Source organism: Pantherophis guttatus, chromosome 18 (assembly GCF_059756535.1).
Source record: "Pantherophis guttatus breed Tessera chromosome 18, ASM5975653v1, whole genome shotgun sequence".
In the NCBI taxonomy this organism is placed as follows: domain Eukaryota; kingdom Metazoa; phylum Chordata; class Lepidosauria; order Squamata; family Colubridae; genus Pantherophis; species Pantherophis guttatus.
Genome location: NC_142080.1, coordinates 5,946,216 through 5,964,532, shown reverse-complemented (window position 1 = coordinate 5,964,532; position 18,317 = coordinate 5,946,216). Strand labels below are relative to the sequence as shown.

The 18,317-nt window shown below is 44.6% G+C and overlaps 1 protein-coding gene across 29 annotated transcripts in view; it reads left to right on the top strand.

Moving 5' to 3' along the window:
• MARK2 (microtubule affinity regulating kinase 2) overlaps window positions 1-18,317 on the top strand; it is a 190,332-nt gene that overhangs the window by 137,929 nt on the left and 34,086 nt on the right. For 21 of the 29 annotated variants that reach the window (XM_087880894.1, XM_087880895.1, XM_087880906.1 and 18 more), the window contains 5 exons: window positions 11,941-12,120; window positions 13,591-13,644; window positions 14,687-14,735; window positions 15,907-15,972; window positions 18,195-18,265. In XM_087880894.1, the coding sequence (XP_087737020.1) occupies window positions 11,986-12,120; window positions 13,591-13,644; window positions 14,687-14,735; window positions 15,907-15,972; window positions 18,195-18,265 (375 nt within the window). In that variant the 5' untranslated portion in view covers window positions 11,941-11,985. Of the gene's footprint in view, window positions 1-1,318; window positions 1,416-1,560; window positions 2,366-11,940; window positions 12,121-13,590; window positions 13,645-14,686; window positions 14,736-15,906; window positions 15,973-18,194; window positions 18,266-18,317 lie in introns of those variants that run through there. The other 8 variants (XM_087880908.1, XM_087880907.1, XM_087880898.1 and 5 more) reach the window with 3 other exon arrangements.

Here is an 18,317-nt window from a genome sequence, read left to right as displayed (position 1 = left end):
TGCTCTCTGCAGCTCCTTGTCTGGGGCTCTTCTGGCATTTCATAAACCTGTCGAAACATCGCTGCTGGTAGTCCTCGACTTACGACCACAATTGAGCCCAAAGTTTTTTGTGGCTAAGTGAAACATTTGTAAAGTGAGTTTGTGAGAGAACTGCCAAGCTCAGAGACCACCAAGGAGCCCCACAGTCCTCCTCCTCCTCCTCCTCTTTTGCGCCTCCTCCTCATTCTCTGCAAACCCCATTCCCTTGTAGGACTGATGACGTTATCGAGTTGGGTCATGAAATGTCTGCAAGAAAACAAGTTCAGAGAGCACCAAGGACTCTACAGTTCTCCTCCTCCTTTCCCTTCCTCCTCCTCCTCTCCTTCCTCCCCTCCTTTCCCCTCCTCCCCCTCCATCACCACAAACCCCATTTCCTACTAGCACTGATAATGTTACCTAATTGGATAGTGAAATGTCTGCAAAAAATAACCAAGCTCAAGAGCAACTCTGAGCTACAAATATTCTCCTTTATTGGCAAAGGTCTGCCTCCCCCTTCTCTCCCTTTCCCTCTCTCTCTTTCTCTCCCTCTCTCTTTCTCCCCCTGTCCCTTTCTCTCTCTCCCTCCCTCTCTCTCTCTTCACTCTCTTTCTGTCCCTTTCTCTCCCTCCCTCAATTACTCTCCATCCCTTTCTCTCCCTCTCTCTTTCTCCCCCTCTCCCTTTCTCTCTCTCCCTCCCTCCCTCTCTCTCTCTCACTCTCTTTCTGTCCCTTTCTCTCTCTCCCTCTCTTTATCTTCCTCTCACTTTCTTTCCCTCCCTCCCTCTCTCACTCTCTGTCCCTTTCTTTCCCTCCCTCCCTTCCCCGTTCTCTCCCCCTCTCTCTTTCTCTCCCTCCCTCCTTCTCTCCCTCTCTTTCTCTCCCTCCCTCTCTCTCTCTGTCCCTTTCTCTCCCTCCCCCTTCTCCCCCTCTCTCTCTCCCTCCCTCCCTCTCTCTCTCTCACTCTGTCCCTTTCCCTCCCTCCCTCTCTTACTCTCTGTCCTTTCTTTCCCTCCCTCCCTTCCCCCTTCTCTCCCCCTCTCTTTCTCTCCCTCCCTCCCTCCTCTCCCTCTCTCTCTCTCTCACTCTCTGTCCCTTTCTCTCCCTCCCCCTTCTCCCTCCCTCCCTCCCTCTCTCTCACTCTCTGTCCCTTTCCCTCCCTCCCTCTCTTACTCTCCGGCCTTTTATCTCCCTCCCTCTCTTTCACTCTCTCACTCTCTTTCTGTCCCTTTCTCCCCCTCCCTCCCCTCCTTCCCACTTGGCACTCCCTTATCTCAAAAAAACAATCCAAAGCTCCCATTCAGCAGGTTGAGTTGTTGGGCTCAGCAGCAGCAGCAGCAGCAACAGCAAAGCGACTGGCTCCGTCAGCGCTCCAGATCACCTGATGGCAGGTCAAAGGGGTAACGTCATTGTTCCTCTCTCTTTCCCCCCCTCTCCCCACCCCCGTCCCACACTTCACAAAGGCCTGCCTGCCTGCCGTTTGCCTGGGTGGGGCAGGCTCCTTCCTGTGGGGGAGAACCCGACACCCTCCCAAGTTCCATCTTTCTCCTCCCACCCCCTGAAAAGCAGGTTTCGCCTCCATTTCCCTTTCTCCTGCAGGGCGCGGAGGAGATCCCGTCGCCCGTCCGGTTTCTCCTGGATGCGCATCTCCTGCGGGTATCCTGCCCGGTCCTCTCTTTCTAGCAGGCTTGAAGGGGAAGGATTATTTTCACATTTACCGACGGCTCGTTTTGTCTTTCTTCTTCTTCCGCCTCCCTTCCTCTCCCAACTTCTCTGGAAAGCTCCCGCGGACTTGCCAAGCAGCCCAGGTGTAGTTCGCCTGGGCTGACGGCTTGCAGAAAGTTGCGCAAGGGCTCGCTCCGCCGCCGTCGAGCTGCAAGCTCAGGTATCGGAGGTGGAGACTCCGCACCGGTTGGATGAGGAAGGCCAAACACTTCCTCCCTCAGGGCTGCTGCGGTTGTACTTTGCTCCTTGGAGAAGGTGGTGCTCCGGGGGCCAGCAGCCCACGAAAGCCGTAATGCGTTGGCAAAGGCCGTCGTTCCCACGGGGCAACCTGGCCTTTTGAGCGCCGTTTTGGTCGTCGCTTCACCGGCCGGACACACCGAAGGAATCTGGCATCTGACTGTCTTGGTCTGCACAAACCCCCTCCCCACTCCCAAAGGATCAGTGCATGGATCATTGAGGGACAGACCCTGTTCCCCTTCCCCACCCGGCTGGCAGCGTCTCTCCAGCTGGCAACGGGGCACCACGGAGTAAAAGGCGGTGGCAGGCCGAGAGGCCGCCGTGCGAAGGGCAGAAGAGACGGTCTTTAATGAGCGGAGAAAACGGATACCGAGTGACGATGGGAGTAGTAAGTCTTGAGTTATTTGCAACCCTTACGGGCTTCAGTTCTGGAATTTGGGGTAGGGTCCTCAAGCCTTTATATGAATCTGCCTTTGCTTGCTTTCTTAAATGCCTCGGGCTGGTTGCCTTAGGGGTTCTCCAGGGTTCATCCCATCTCTGAATCTTGGCTCTTTTTGGAGGATTTAAAAGATCCCCCCCCCCAATCTCGAAAACTTGTTAGAGGAGCAATCCGGATTGATTTGGGGAAGCTTTGAGCCTGGGAAAGTTTTTTTTCTCCTCCTTCCTCTTCTGGCATTCCTTCCCTTCTTCCACCGTAGGAGAACAGAGTGAGGAAGAGGCTAAATAAAAGTCGTATTTCTTTGAGGAACTTTATATGATCCACCGCCTGGGTCCCCACCTGCAGGGGATTGTGATTTGGGAAGGGGGCTTATGGCAAGATCCGTTCGTTTTTTTAAACACAAAATCTCTAGCCAAAATGAAAAAAAAACCCAATTTCTAGTGAAAATTATCTTTCGGGAACTTAGCATTGGACTTCAGCTCCGTGAGCTTTTTTCTTTCTTTCTTTCTTTCTTTTTTTAAAAAAAAAAACCCAATGGATTAATTGGTTTAATCGCTTGATGGACATTTTTTACCTGTGAGCAAATCCCCCCAGTTAGATTTTTTGGGGGGGAAGAATTATCTTTTCAGCACCGGAAGTAGAAACAGAAATTCACCATTTATAGGCAGAAAGGGGGGGGGGAATCTCTTTATTCCGAGGGCCTCGTTTTTTTCCCCTTTTAGAGACGCCATTAAAGTGTCGCCAGTCCAAAAAAAAGGAAACCCCCCCCCCCCCAAGGCCTTGTTGCTGTTTTAAAAAAAAAAATAATCCTCAAATATTGAGAGACACGGGTGCTTTCAAAAGCAACCCATCGCTTGTTGGCGAACCAACAGATCGGCATCTCCTAAAACCTCAGGTGGGGCACCCAGAGGACATCTTTGTCCCCCCTCCATGCTGCTGAACCCCAAGGCCCCTGCTAGCCCACGTGGGGAGACCGACCCCCCAACAGATCTGGAGCGAGAACAGAAAAGTTGGAAATCTTTGCTCAGGCCTCGCCCAGTTCTCACAGGTGTAAGTTGATCTCTCGGGGCTTTTCAAAGCGGTGAAACAGAAGATCCGTGGGCTCTTCGCGGATGCGTTTCCTGCTTAAAGACCAACTTTGCCCTTCTGGCTTGTTCTTTTTAAGATGGAAGTGGGGCGGAAAGGAGTCATCGTTCCTTAGGAGTCGTGATTTATTTATTTATTTATTTATTTGAGTTTGTCTGAATCACCCTTCGAAAAAGGGGGCGACGCCTTTCGGCATCATCCAAAAGGAGTGGCGGCTTTGAGAAGCCAAACACTTCAGGTACAAAAGGGAATCGTTTCTCTGCTCCCAGCCGGAAACTGTCCATAATAGGATCAAGATAATCCTCGTAAACACTACTTAGGCAGTCCTCAATTTAACGACCAGAGCCTGAAATTTCTGCTGCTAAGCGAGACATTAGTCAAGGGAGTTTTGACGCATTTTTACCGGCCACCCTTGTTCGGTAAACGGCTGCTGTTGTTCAGTTAGTAACCTGGTTTGTTAAGTGAATCTGGTTTCCCCCCCTCCACTGACTTGGCTTGTCAGGAGAGGATTCCCCTGACCCCCCCCCCCCCGGGACACTGCCGCCGTCCCAAACGGTCATAAATACGAGTCGGTTGCCGAAAAGCGTTTGAATTTTGATCACACGACCACGGGGATTTCGCGCCGCGGTTGTAAGTGTGGGAAAACGGTCCTGAGTCACGTTGATCAGTGCCGTTGTGACTTCAGAAGGTCACTAAACGAATGGTTGTTAAGCGGAGGGCGATAAGCGTTTTAGCAACACTGGAAGGAAGGCGTTGCCCTGGCCTTTTCCAAACGGTGTGAATCACGAAATGGGAGTTAGAGAGGAATTTATAGTGTAATAATCGGCTTTTTATAGTCGGTGTGCAATCTCAGGACTTTTAACAAGCCAATTTGCAGAAGCATGCTTCACACACACACAGGCACTTACAACAGTTCATTTAGTGACCATGAAATGTTCACAAGGGGCCTTAGGGCCGTTTTTCACACTTTCACAACCCCAGCAGCATCCCCAGGGTCACGTGATCAAAATCCAGAGGGCGTGGCAATGGACTCCTATTTATGACGGTCGCACCGTCCCGGAGTCACTGACAAGCAGAGTCAGAGCAAGGCAGCCCGATCCACTCAACAACTGTGTTACTACTACCTTAACGACAGCTGTGATTCACGTGGAGGGGCAAAAAAGCGGGGCGGAATCCACTTAACGCCTGTCTCGCTTAGCTGCAGAAATGTTGGCCTTGGTCGTGGTCGTAAGTCGAGGACTACCTATAAAGTAGCCAGGGAGATCAGTCAGTCAGCAGTCCTTGACTATCGCTGATCCTTCTTCTTCCTCCCTTCTCAGTTTCGCTGTTCCCCTTTGCTGGATGAGCCCACGGGCAAGAAATTACATTAACGCTAATCGCGCTAACACAATTTCCGCCTGTGTTCTCGCTGCCGGCTGTTCCAGTCCTTTGCTTGGCAATAAAACAGCCTTTTCCAGCCATTTTGGCCTTGCGTTTGCTGTCGGTGTAACCCCTGCTGGTCTGTTTCACTGACTTAAGACCTGTGGCTTTGCACTCTCGTTTTTTTTAAAGTGATCTTTTAACGCGATGCTTTATTTACCTCTTCGTCTATTCCAACATTAGCTGCCTTGCGATAAAATAAACTTTTTTCTTTCTTGAAACTTCTAAAAAAAAAAACCCTGAAGAGTTTGTTGTTGTGTATGTTACCGTGTTCCCCTGAAAATAAGACTTGTATTATATGAATTTTTGCTTCAAAAGACGCATTAGGGCTTATTTTCTGGTTAGGTCTTATTTTTGGGGAAATACGGTACTAAATGCATCTATCTGGCTGGCAATCTTAACTGGGGTTTTTTGAGGGTAGGGCTTATGAGTGTCCTGAAAAAATCATGCTAGGGCTTATTTTCCAGTTGGGTCTTATTTTGGGGGAAATACGGTACTGAATGCATCCATCTGGCTGACAATCTTAATTGGGGCTTATTTTGGGGGTAGGGCTTATATTACGAGCATCCTGAAAAATGCTAAGGCTTATTTTCCGGTTGGGTCTTATTTTCGGGGAAACTGGGTAGCAAAATATTTTTTTTTTTTTGGAAATTTTTTATTTTATTTTAAAACAAAACATAAAACATAAATCCATCATTCATACAATTGCAAACAGTGTGTCGGTCGGTTACAAGTCTTTTGTGCTTCCTCACCATATTCATTACTTACTAATTATCTAATTTCTCATATTACCAATCTAATAAGTATCTTTATAGTATAATCCTCATTAATCTCTTTTCATGTAAATTATTTTCAAATATTTATATTATGACATTCATTTCTTAGTCCTCAATCAACAACAGTCATATCACTTTGTAGCAAAATATTGACGTGTGACCAACCTCTACAAAGATAAAGAATAGAATAGAATAACGAAGTTGGAAGGGACCTTGGAGGTCTTCTAGTCTAACCCTCTGCTTAGGCAGGAAGCCCTACACCACTTTTTTTTTTAATTATTATTTGATTTATATGCCGCCCTTCTCCGGAGACTCAGGGCGGCTTACAGTGCGTTAAGCAATAGCCTTCATACTTTTGTATATACCTGCTTAGTAGGGCTTTCGGCCCCCCCTAAGCGGTGTTCTTTTTTATACAAAGTCAGCTTATTGCCCCCACAAACCGGGTCCTCATTTTACCTACCTCGGAAGGATGGAAGGCTGAGTCAACCTTGAGCCTGGCAAGATTCGAACTTACTTTAATTGCAGACAGCTGGTGTTAAATTACAGTGCTTTTAGTCTGCAGAGCTATCCAGCTATCCACTTCAGACAAATGGTTATCCTGCTATGTATCACACAAACATTTAATACCTGGCTCCAACCAACCCCGAACACTTTTCATACAGCTTTTTCCACACCTTACGACCCCACAATTGAGCCCAGAATTTATGTCGTCGAGTGAGGAATTCGTTAACGGAGTTTTGCCCCATTCTACGACTTTTCTTGCCGCAACCGACTTGCATTTATGACGGTGGCCGTGTTCCCACCGGGGGCGGGGGTGTCACGCCATCCCCTTTGGCGACCTTCTGACAATCGAAATCAACGGGGGAAGCCAGATTCGCTTAACAACCAGGCCACTAACTGAACAACAACTGGAGCGATTCAACTGAACAAACACAGCGAGAAAAACCGTAAAACTTCACAAATTTTCTCACTTAAGTAACATAAATCCTGGGCTCGATTGTGGTCGCGAGTGGAGGATTACCTGCATAGGGTTTTCCTGCTGGAGGAAAAGGGGTTGGACTAGAAGACCTCTAAAGTCCCTTCCAACTCTGTGGTTCTGTTAAGCCTCTGTTTCTCTAACTTGATTTCCGGAAAAGCTGTATTGTAGGAACATCTGGAAACAAGCTATGTTTGCTCCCATCTTATAGCCTATATAGGTACTTGATGGCTCAAGGTTTTTCCAGAGATAATGGATTTCATGTTTTATTCATTGATAAAAGCATTTGTGCTCAGGCCAGAAACATTTGTTAAATGTATTATCGTGGTAGTAGTGACTCTTAGGGGAAAAGTAGTACCGTCTCTCTCAAAGTAGCAAGGCTTGTATTAGGCTTTCGTAGTTAGTTATTCAGGAAGTGTGTTCCAAATTCAGAGATGGAATACAGGTAAGTCCTCGATTTCTGTTGCTAAGTGAGACATTTGTTAAGTGAGTTTTGCCCCCATTCTCTTGCCACGCTTGTTAAGTTAGTCGTGGCAGTTGTTAAGTGAGTGACAGAGTTGTTAAGTGAGTCTGGCTCCCCCCCGCTCCCGCCCCCCCCCCCCCCGACTTGGCTTGTTGGAAGGTCGCAAAAAGGAGGATTTATGTGACCCCGGGACTCTGCAACCGTCATAAATAGGAGTCAGTCAGCAAGCCTCTGGATTTTGATCAGGTGAAAATTGGCCACAAGTCACTCTTTTCCAGTGGCGTCGTAACTTTGAACGGTTGCTAAATGAGCTGTTGTAAGTCGAGGACTACCCTGTATCTGTGGGTAGGCACGGATGGAGTGTGTTAAGAAAGGCTGTTGCCCTCATGCCATCCTGCTAGCCACTCAGAGACCTCAAGATGTTGGGGGGAAATTGGGATTCAGTGGGCTCTTTGGCCTGGTTAGGACATTTTATGATGGTTTTGTTAGATATTTAAAGGGCTGTCATGGCAAGACCTGAGCAAACAATTTATATATTCCAAAAAGGGGATTTCAAGTAAACATTGGGGCAGGTGGTGGGATAAACGGAATTCTATTCTATTCTATTATTTTACAGAATAACATTCTATTCTACTGAACTCTATTCTATTCTATTCTATTCTATTCTATTCTATTCTATTCTATATTTTACATTCTATTCTATTCTATATTTTACATTCTATTCTACTCAACTCTATTCTATATTTTACATTCTATTCTATACATTCTATTCTATTCTATTCTATATTTTATATTCTATTCTATTCTATATTTTATATTCTATTCTATATTTTACATTCTATACTATTCTATTCTATTCTATTCTATTCTATTCTATTCTATCCTCTGTTCTGTTCTATTCTATTCTATTCTATTCTATCCTATCCTATCCTATCCTATCCTATCCTATCCTATCCTATCCTATCCTATCCTATCCTATCCTCCTATTCTATTCTATTCTATTCTATTCTATTCTATTCTATTCTATTCTATTCTATTCTATTCTATTCTATTCTATTCTATCCTCTGTTCTATTCTATTCTATTCTATTCTATTCTATCCTATCCTATCCTATCCTATCCTATCCTATCCTATCCTATCCTATCCTATCCTATTCTATTCTATTCTATTCTATTCTATTCTATAGCCATGGTGGCTTATTGGTAGAATGGAGTATTGCAAGCTAATTCTGCCGACTGCCAGAAGTTCGAATCTCTATTCATCCCTGCATAAATTCCCGCCCTCCCCTAATAAAAATACCCCAGCTGTTCCTAGTTTAACAACAATTGAAAAAAACCTATCCACAGTGTGCACATTGTCTTCTGGCACCATTATGACTGGTCAGAAAACTACTATATAGCTTGGGGGTTTGTTTGTTTTTTAAAAAAATTAATGCTTTTTTTTTTTTTAAACAACCCGTTGCTATCCTGAAATACCGACTGTCAAATCCGTGGCGCTGTCTTTATCCTCTCCTTTAGCGGTTGCATCTGTTATCATCTCCTAACCCCCGTCCAATGGTCCTTTATTAGACAGTGCTCGGTGGGGTGTTAGCAAAGCGCCGTTTCCTCCGGCAAAGAGCAGGCCAACAGTCACAGCCAGGGGTAGAGTGCAGCCGAAGTCGTAAAATATGATTTATACTCATCGTCTTAATTGCCAGGGCTGCCCGCCCACCCTCCCAAGAACTGATTCACGTTGACTTTAATCAATCAGCTCGGTAAGAAACGTGAGGCTCCTTCCGCGAATAGCAGTGTGGGAGGGGGAGTGTCCGAAGCCCATTTTTGGGGGGGAACCGTTTCTGAAGGGCGTGTGGCGCTACTAAGTTGCCCGGCGGACGATCGCCGCGGAACATCTCAGCAGTGGTTTGAAGAAGAGCGGACAATGGATTTTGGTGGTCTAAAGGAATGTTCCAACATTTGAGGGGCTGCCCCAAAGAAGACTTGGGGGGGTCAGGCTATTCTCCAAAGCACCTGAAGGCAGGACGAGAAGCAATGGGCGGAAACCTATTTGGGAAAGAAGCAATCTAAAAAGAAGGAGGAATTTCCTGACGGTTAGAACAATTAACCAGTGGAACAGCTTACCACCAGAAGTTGTGGGTGCTCCATCACTGGAAGAAGAGACTGGACAGCCATTTGTCTGGAATGGGATATAGATGAGAGAGATGATAGATAGATAAATAGATGGATGGATGGATGGATGGATAGATAGATATAGATGAGAGAGAGATGAGAGAGATGATATAGATGAGAGAGATGATAGAGAGAGATATAGATGAGAGACAGAGAGATGAGAGAGAGATAGATAGATATAGATGACAGAGAGATGAGAGATGATAGAGAGAGAGAGAGATGAGATGAGAGATATAGATGAGAGAGAGAGAGATGAGAGAGAGAGAGAGATATAGATGACAGATATGATATAGATGAGAGATGATAGAGAGAGAGATGAGATGAGAGATATAGATGAGAGAGATGATAAAATGAGAGAGATGATAGAGAGAGAGAGATGACAGAGAGATGAGAGAGATGATAGAGAGATAGAGAGATGAGAGATAGATAGATAGATAGATAGATAGATAGATAGATAGATAGATAGATAGATATAGATGAGAGAGAGAGAGAGAGATGATAGATAGATGATAGATAGACAGACAGACAGATATAGATGAGAGATGAGAGAGATGATAGATATAGATGAGAATGATAGATAGACTGGATTATCTACAAATTTGAGAGAAGTGCCATCTGATTTTAATGTGATGACTTATCAAGGCAAGGACAAGCATGGAAACCAATTAGAGGATATACAAGGGATAAAAAAGAAATGCGAGACACAAAAAATTAGGATGGAGGTCAAACCCACAAAAAGAAAACAAAAAAAGAAATAGGTTGTACAAAAATAGAAATTTCTAACCCAAGCAACAGTGAAGCCAGTGATTTTAAAATATGAATGATTATGTGAAAACATAGAGGAGGCGACATATTGGTCAATATCATCCTGAGGATAGTGGCAGATCTCTGCATTGCCGTAATTTTGGGACATGGAAAGAGCCTCAAATTGATGGTTTTGAATTATCTATTTTGAAACTTCTTTTTGTGTTGATAAATATATTATAATTATCTTGAATTATAAGGCAAGAGAATCACATTGGGACATGCAGAAGATCGGGTTGTTACCCAATACGATGATGGAAATTAATAATCCTGATGAAACCCACAATTATTATTATATGGAATACAATTATAATGTCACTCGGGTGGTTGTTTTTACTTTTATATATATAAGAAGATGTTTACTACTGATGGGGGCAGATATGATTGGAGATCTTGAATAAACTGTTGCATCCGCAAGCTATGTCACCCTATTATGGATGTTGGTTTTAACAATCCAGTGGAAAGACTTCAAGAAGATATTATATGGACTATAAATTTAAAGTTATTGTCTTTTCTTTTTTTTATTTAGATATAATGGAATATATATATATATATATATTTAAGTAGTGTGGGCAGTGAATTAAAGATATCAAGAATTGTTGTGTATGGTAAATTTGTAAGACAGTGGGTGAATAAGCTAGCTACAGACTGATTAGTTTAAGAAAAGGGATTTTTAAGTGATACATTTAGGGGAGTGGAGGAAATGGATAGAGTGGAATAAATGTTAAATTAGATTTTATGGGGAGCCCGCTTTGAAATGTTATTAAAGTAGGACTTATTGTATAGTTTTAAAGTGGAAGGTGGTTTTGAATTGTTGCAATAATGCATAGATATAAAACACTATTATGCTAAATTAGAGTTATTTTATAATAGTTATAGTATAATGTGTTTGTTTTTTTTTTGTTTTGTTTTTTTTTCTCTTCTTCTTTTCTGAAATGTATGGATAAAGGGGGATTTATAATACTTTTAGTAAGTAAAGGTCAGTATTTTGAGGAGGGAGTAAGTAATCTGTTATGAATTAGGGTTTTTTTTTTGTTACGAAGAAGTCACAGGGGGGGAAGGGTGGGGAGGGGGGGTTAGGGAGGGGGGGGAGGGGGGGGAAAAAGGGGGAAAAATTTGTATTTGAAAACCTTTTCAATAAAAAAAAAAAAAAAAAAAAGAGAATGATAGATAGACAGACAGACAGACAAGATAGATTGATAGATTGATATCTAGAGGTTATGGTGATCCATCACTGGAGGTTTTCAAGAAGAGACAGACAGCCATTTGTCTGGGATGAGATAAGGGACTTTGGAGGTCTTCTAGTCCAACCCCCTGCTCAGGCAGGAAACCCTGTTCCATTTCAGACAAATGGCTGTCCGGTCTCTTCTTAAAAACCTTATTTTCAGGAAGGAAGGAATTGGAAGGAAAGAAGAAATTGGAAGGAAGGAAGGAAGGAAGGAAGGAAGGAAGGAAGGAAGGAAGGAAGGAAGGAAGGAATAACAAAAGTTGGAAGGGACTTTGGAGGTCTTCTAGTCCAACCCCCTGCTCAGGCAAGAAACCCTACACCAGGCACATGGTTATCCAATCTCTTCTTTAAAAACTCCCAGTGTTGGAGCATTCACAACTTCTGGAGGCAAGTTAACCAGTTGCAGGGATTTCACTTTTAACAACCGGGCAAGCCAAAGTGATAAAGCGGGGCAAAACTTACTTAACCACTTGTCTGGCTTAGCAGTAGAAAGGTCGGTCTCCATTTGCGGTCGTAAGTCGAGGCCTGTCTGTATTGCAGAACAGAGTGGCATAAAAACCGAATTGATCTCAATTCTTCCTCTCTGTTTTTCTCTCTCTCTCTTCAGCCGGCCTTGGGACACCCAGACTCCAAGCCCAGCACCAAGTCCAACATGCTTCGAGGCCGCATCCCTGCAACCTCCGCCGACGAGCAGCCCCACATCGGGAACTACCGCCTGCTGAAGACCATCGGCAAGGGCAATTTTGCCAAAGTCAAGCTGGCGCGTCACGTTTTGACGGGGAAAGAGGTGAGGGGGGGGGGGCATCCCCAGAGAAGCAATAATAATAATAATAATAATTCTGGAAATTGTGCCAGAAGTTTGGATTTGAGTACAGCAAAACCCACTGGGAACATCAGGTTGAGAAAGTTTTAGAGAATGAGAAACTCAAGATCTTGTGGGACTTCAGGATTCAGGCTGACAGGCACTTGGTCCACAACACACCTGACCTAACAATAGTTGAAAAGAAAAAAGGATGGTTCATTGACATTGCAATACCTGGTGATGCACGGATTGAAGATAAGCAGCAAGAAAAAAATCACAAAGTACCGGGATTTGCAAATTGAAGTTGAGCGACTGTGGAAAAAGAAATTGTGTGTTGTCCCGATTGTAATTGGAGCCCTTGGAGCAATACCCAAAGGGCTACCCTGCTATTTAGAAATTCTAAATTTACCGGACTTGAACATTTTGACTCTACAAAAAACCACCTTACTCGAAACAGCTTACATCCTCCGATGATACCTTAACAGTTCCTAGGTCCTTGATTAGGACTCGAACTGCTGAGCTATTAACCAGCCTCAAAGGCTGTGAATTTCACTAAAGATTAACCAATAATAATAACAACTTTATTGTCATTGTATGTGTATACACAGTATACCCATACAACGAAATTCACTTAACACCTGAAGACCAGGTCCAACACACATAACAATCCCCAAACACCCCCTCACCCATCCACCACAAATTCCCCACCCCTAAACCACCCAAACATCCACACAACAGACCAAGTAATTCCATCCAGCAGCTCACTGATGGTGGCCCTTTAGTTCATGGTTGAGTGCAATTATAGCTCTGGGATAAAAACTATTCAGAAAACGTGTGGTCTGAGTTTGAATTGTTCTGTATCTTCTGCCAGAAGGCAACAGTCCAAAAAGATTGTGAGCAGGATGGGAAGAGTCTCTGAGAATGTTATGCAACTTCCTCAAACAGCGAGATTCGAAGATGTCATCCAGGGTTGGTAGCTGGAGCCCGATGATATTCTGGGCAGTTTTAATAATTCTCTGTAGAGCTTTTTTGTCCGCTAACAGAGCTGCTCCCATTCCATGCAAGAATGCCAATATGTCAGGACACTCTCAATGGTGCTGCGATAGTAGGACAGAAGGAGATGCCGAGATAGATTTATCTTCCTGAGCATTCTCAGGAAGTGCAGCCTCTTCTGTGCCTTCTTCACAAGCATGTTAGCATTCATAGTCCATGAGAGGCAGCTAAATTTCATCCAAAACAAAAACACCAAAAAACCCGAGGGAAGGTAATTCTAATGTAGCTGTTGCGGCTGAAAGTCAAATTTTACTTGTCTTTAGAAATGGGCTTCCCTATAATCTTCCTTTTTTTTAAGAGTGCCAGGAAACTCACGTCGTTTTGCGGAGCCTTAGAGACACCCAGAAGGGGCAAATCGCCGTTATGTTGTCTGTGACTTTTTTGTGTTGTCTTCTCATTCAGGTGGCTGTGAAAATAATCGACAAGACGCAGTTGAATTCCTCCAGCTTACAGAAGGTAAGAAGGTTTTCCGGCTTTACGGATTTTTGGTGCCGTATTTCCTTCGGTGTGGACGGTGTGCGAAATGGCTGGCTTTTTAATCTCGCTTTTGTTTCTAACAGCGGGGGGGGGAACGAGTCTTTAGCAGCGATTGCCCCTCTCTCCCCTGATAAGAGGTTTCAGGACTGTGCAAAATGTGAGACTTTCCTCGAGTTTTCATGAGCCTCAGCTAGTAGAGGATGCTGGGATTTGTTGGTCCACATCCAGACAACCTTACCTTACCTTCCCTTCCCCTCCCCTCTCCTAACTTCCCTTCCCTTCTTTGCAGGCACAGTTGCCTTGCTTTTGGGGCTTTAACAGATTAAATCGCAGATTTAAAAGGTTTAATCCAGTGAGCAAAACAGTCTAGCTCAGTGTTTCTGAAACTTAGCAATTTAGGTGTCTGGGCTTCAACTCCCAGAATTCCCCAGCCGGCTTGCTTTAAGATGGGTGGACTTCAACTCCCAGAATCCCCAGCCAGCATGCTTTAAGAGAGGTAACCTTCAGCTCCCAGAATTCCCCAGCCAATTTGCTTTAAGATGTGTGGATTTCAACTCCCAGAATCCCCTAGCCAGCCTGCTTTAAGAGGGGTAGAATTCAACTCCCAGAATCCCCCAGCCAACTTGCTTTAAGATTTGTGGACTTCCACTCCCAGAATCCCCCAGCCAGCATGCTTTAAGAGACTTCAGCTCCCAGAATCCCCCAGCCAACTTGCTTTAAGATGGGGGGGCTTCGACTCCCAGAATCCCCCAGCCAGCTTGATTTATGATCTGTGGACATCAAGTTCCAGAACTCCCCAGCCAGCATTCTGCAAAGTCCCTCCATCCCATGAGTTTTGGCGCCAAGAGGGGAATTCTGGGAATGGCAGTCCCCGCACACTCAGAAGGCCCTATGGTTGGGTGTGTGTATATATGTGTGTGTATGGGGAAAGCTGCTTCCAGATAGGGGAGCACAGCCATTCAGAGTCCTGCAAGTAACTTTCCCTGTTGCTTTTTCTCCTTCTCCTCCTCTTTTCCTCCAGCTCTTCCGGGAAGTGCGAATAATGAAGGTTCTGAATCACCCAAATATAGGTGAGAACGCCAGCCGGGGAGGGGGGGGGTTTCCCCTCTTGTTCCCTCCTCCCTTCCAGATGTTGCTCTTCCCTTATCTGCCTGTTGTGGTGGCAAGCAGCAGATGAGCCTGGCCTGTCAAGCATCGCCCCAGCCTTTCGGTTGCTCTCAACATCTGGCTTTGCTGCCTGGAGTTTGAGAAAGTTCGTTTCTGGCACATCTGGGAATGGGCTGTTCCCTTGTCCCCTTGGGCAGCATCCTATCCCGATCCTGAAAACCTACGGAGTTGGGGGGCTGCCACTCCTCCCTCCGGCAGTGCCATTCGACCAAGTGTGGGTCATCCTCGACTAACCACAGTTCATTTAGCGACCGTTCAAAGTTAACCACAGGAGTGACGCAAGCAATTTTGCTTGTCAGAAGTCGGCTGGGAAGGTTGCAAGTGGGTTTTTTTTTTCCGGGGTGGGGGGTGTCCCATGGCGAGAAAGAGGCCCTGGGTAGATTCAGTAGGGTCTCTAGGACAACTCAACTCTGGTCAACCCACCACGGGTTGACCTCCGGTGGTCCTCGACTTACAACCGTTCGTTTAGTGACCGCTCAAAGTTACAACCGCACTGAAAAACGTAGCTTACCACCATTTTTTCACACGACCATTGGAGAATTCCCATGATCGTCTTCTTTTAACGACCCCATAATCCCTTGCGGGGTGGACTCTGGGCAACTGAATGGAGCTAGCCGAGTATTTATTGGCCGGATGCCTTTCCTGTCGCCAATGCGGAGTTTTGTTCAGTAGATATATAGAGAATTCCCACGATTATGTGTTCAAAATTCAGACGCTTGGCAAGGGCTCCTATTTATGGCGGTCGCCGCGTCCCGTGGTCACGTGATCCTCTTTTGCAACCGTCTGTCCAGGCGGGAGGCCAGATTCACTTAATAACCATAGCAGTGATTCCCTTAACAACTGTGGCAAGGAAGGTCGTAAAATGGAACAAGTTTTACTTAACTACTGTCTCGCTTAGCGATGGAAATGGGGCTCGGTTGTGGTCGTAAATCGAGGACTGGCTGTAACGGCTTCCTCTTAACCTGCAGCTGTGTTTCCTCTTTTCATCCTGAGCCAGGTGTGTCCGGTTTCTTTCTTTGGCCAGGTGTTTCTAATCTCACACTATTTTCCTCCCTTTTTTTTTTTGCCTTTCAGTTAAATTATTTGAAGTCATAGAGACGGATAAGACGCTGTACCTCGTCATGGAGTATGCCAGCGGAGGTGAGCTCTAAATTCCAGGGAATCTGATGATGGGATTTGCAAAGATCACACTTTAGAATAGACTAGAATTCTTTATTGGCCAAGTGTGATTGGACACAAAAGGAATTTGTCTTCGGTGCATAAGCTCATGGTGTACATAAAAATACATCCATCAAGAATCATAAGATACAACACTTAGTGATAGTCATAGGATAATAAATAAGCAATCAAAATCATACTAGGAAACTAAATAAAACAATATAAATTGTAAAGATACAAGCAGGTTATAGTCATAAGTAGAAAAGGAAATAGGTAATAGGAAGGATGAGAAGAATAATAATAATACAGTCTTAGTAAATAGCTTGACAGTGTTGTGGGAATTAGTTGTTTAGCAGAGTGATGGCAGAGGGGAGGAAGGAAGGAAAGGAAAGAAGGAAAATTAGAGAGGAGAGAATAGAATAGAATAGAATAGAATAGAATAGAATAGAATAGAATAGAATAGAATAGAATAGAATAGAATAGAATAGAATAGAATAGAATAGAATAGAAGCAGTAAGCAAGTGATTTCTCCCAGAAAAGACAAAAGAGGCAATTTAAATCTGCTTTTTTGAAACTTAAAAAGGGGGGGGGGACACCACCCCTTGTTGTTATGACCGATGATGGCGATTTCTAAATTGGGGAGGGATTTTTTTCTCCCCCCCACTCCCCAGAAATCACTTGCTTACTGCTTTTGCTTCTTCTGCATTGAGTGGCCCCTGAATCCCTGGAGGCGTCATTGGACAGGCTTCCTGAGAAGGGCATATGGTCCATTAGGGATAACAAAAGCCTTCGCCACAACAGATGGGTGAAAGCTATCCTTGCCCCCCCTTCCCCCCCACCTGGAGATGGTAGTGCTGAAATAAAACTAAGACAGCTGGCTGGGGAAGGAGAGGGGGCTGCTTTTCCTATAGAAAGCCAGGTGGGGACCGAGGCCCACCTAGGCAGAGAATGGGCCCCTCCTGGCTTTGCCTGATTCTGGCAGATAAAAATATCCTGATCCATCCACTGGAGAAGGCTATAGAGGGATTTCTGTCCAGCAAGCAAGAAAGCCAAGTGATGCTTTTGGTAGCGGCAAGCTGAGAAAGTTTTGAGACGGCAATTGGCAGTTTTAGAGCAATGATTCTGAACGTTAGCAGTGTTAAGATAGGTGGGTTTTAATTCCCAGAATTCCCCAGCCAACGTGCGATAGATGGATGGAGGGAGGGATAGATAGATGAATAAATAGATGAGAGAGAGAAGATAGATGATAGATAGATAGATAGATAGATAGATAGATAGATAGATAGATAGATAGATAGATAGATAGATAGATAGATAGATAGATAGATTGATTTAATTCTTTATTGGCCAAGTGTGAATCGACACACAAGGAATTTGTCTTTGGTGCATACGCTCTCAGTGTCCATAAAAAGACAAGATACATTTGTCAAGAATCATAAGGTACAACACTTAATGATAATCATAGGGTACAAATAAGCAATTGAATCATACTAGGAAACAATCAATATAAATCATAAGGATACAGCAACAAATCACAGTCAAACAGTCATAAGTGGGAGGAGATGGGAGATAGGAACGATGAGAATTTATGATGGGTGGGCTTCAATTCCCAGGATTCCCCAGCCAGTGTGCTTTAAGATGTCTGGGCTTCCGGCTGGAGAATTCTGGGAGTTGAAGTCCATCCATCTTAACTTAGCCAAGGTTGGGAAACACTTGTTGCGGGCCATGTGTCTAGCTGTGGTTGTATCCCAGCAGCAAAAAAATGGTTAGCTTTTCTCACCATTGCTCCCTGTCCCATCTCTTTCCCTTAATGGATTTCCTGATTTTTGTTGCATTTTTTTTTGTTCCACATGAAAAGACAGATTCATCTCTCTCTCTCTCTCTCTCTCTCTCTCTCTCTCTCTCTCTCTCTCTCTCTCTCCCCCTCCCTCCCTCCCTCCCTCCCTCCCTCCCTCTCCCTCCTCTTGGTCAATCAATTTCTTTCTTTCTTTCTTTCTTTCTTTCTTTCTTTCTTTCCTTCCTTCCTTCCTTCCTTCCTTCCTTCCTTCCTTCCTTCTTTCTTTCTTTCTTTCTTTCTCACCGAGTCCTTCGGGAGAGGGGGCGATATAAAAATCTAACAAATAAATAAATAAATAAATAAATAAATTTCTTTCTTTCTTTCTTTCTTTCTTTCTTTCTTTCTTTCTTTCTCTTTCTTCCTCCAGGCGAAGTCTTTGACTACTTAGTGGCTCATGGAAGAATGAAAGAGAAGGAAGCGCGGGCAAAATTCCGACAGGTTGGTGCTTGCGCCTCCTTTTATTAAAATGTGAAAAGCCAGAACCAGTAAG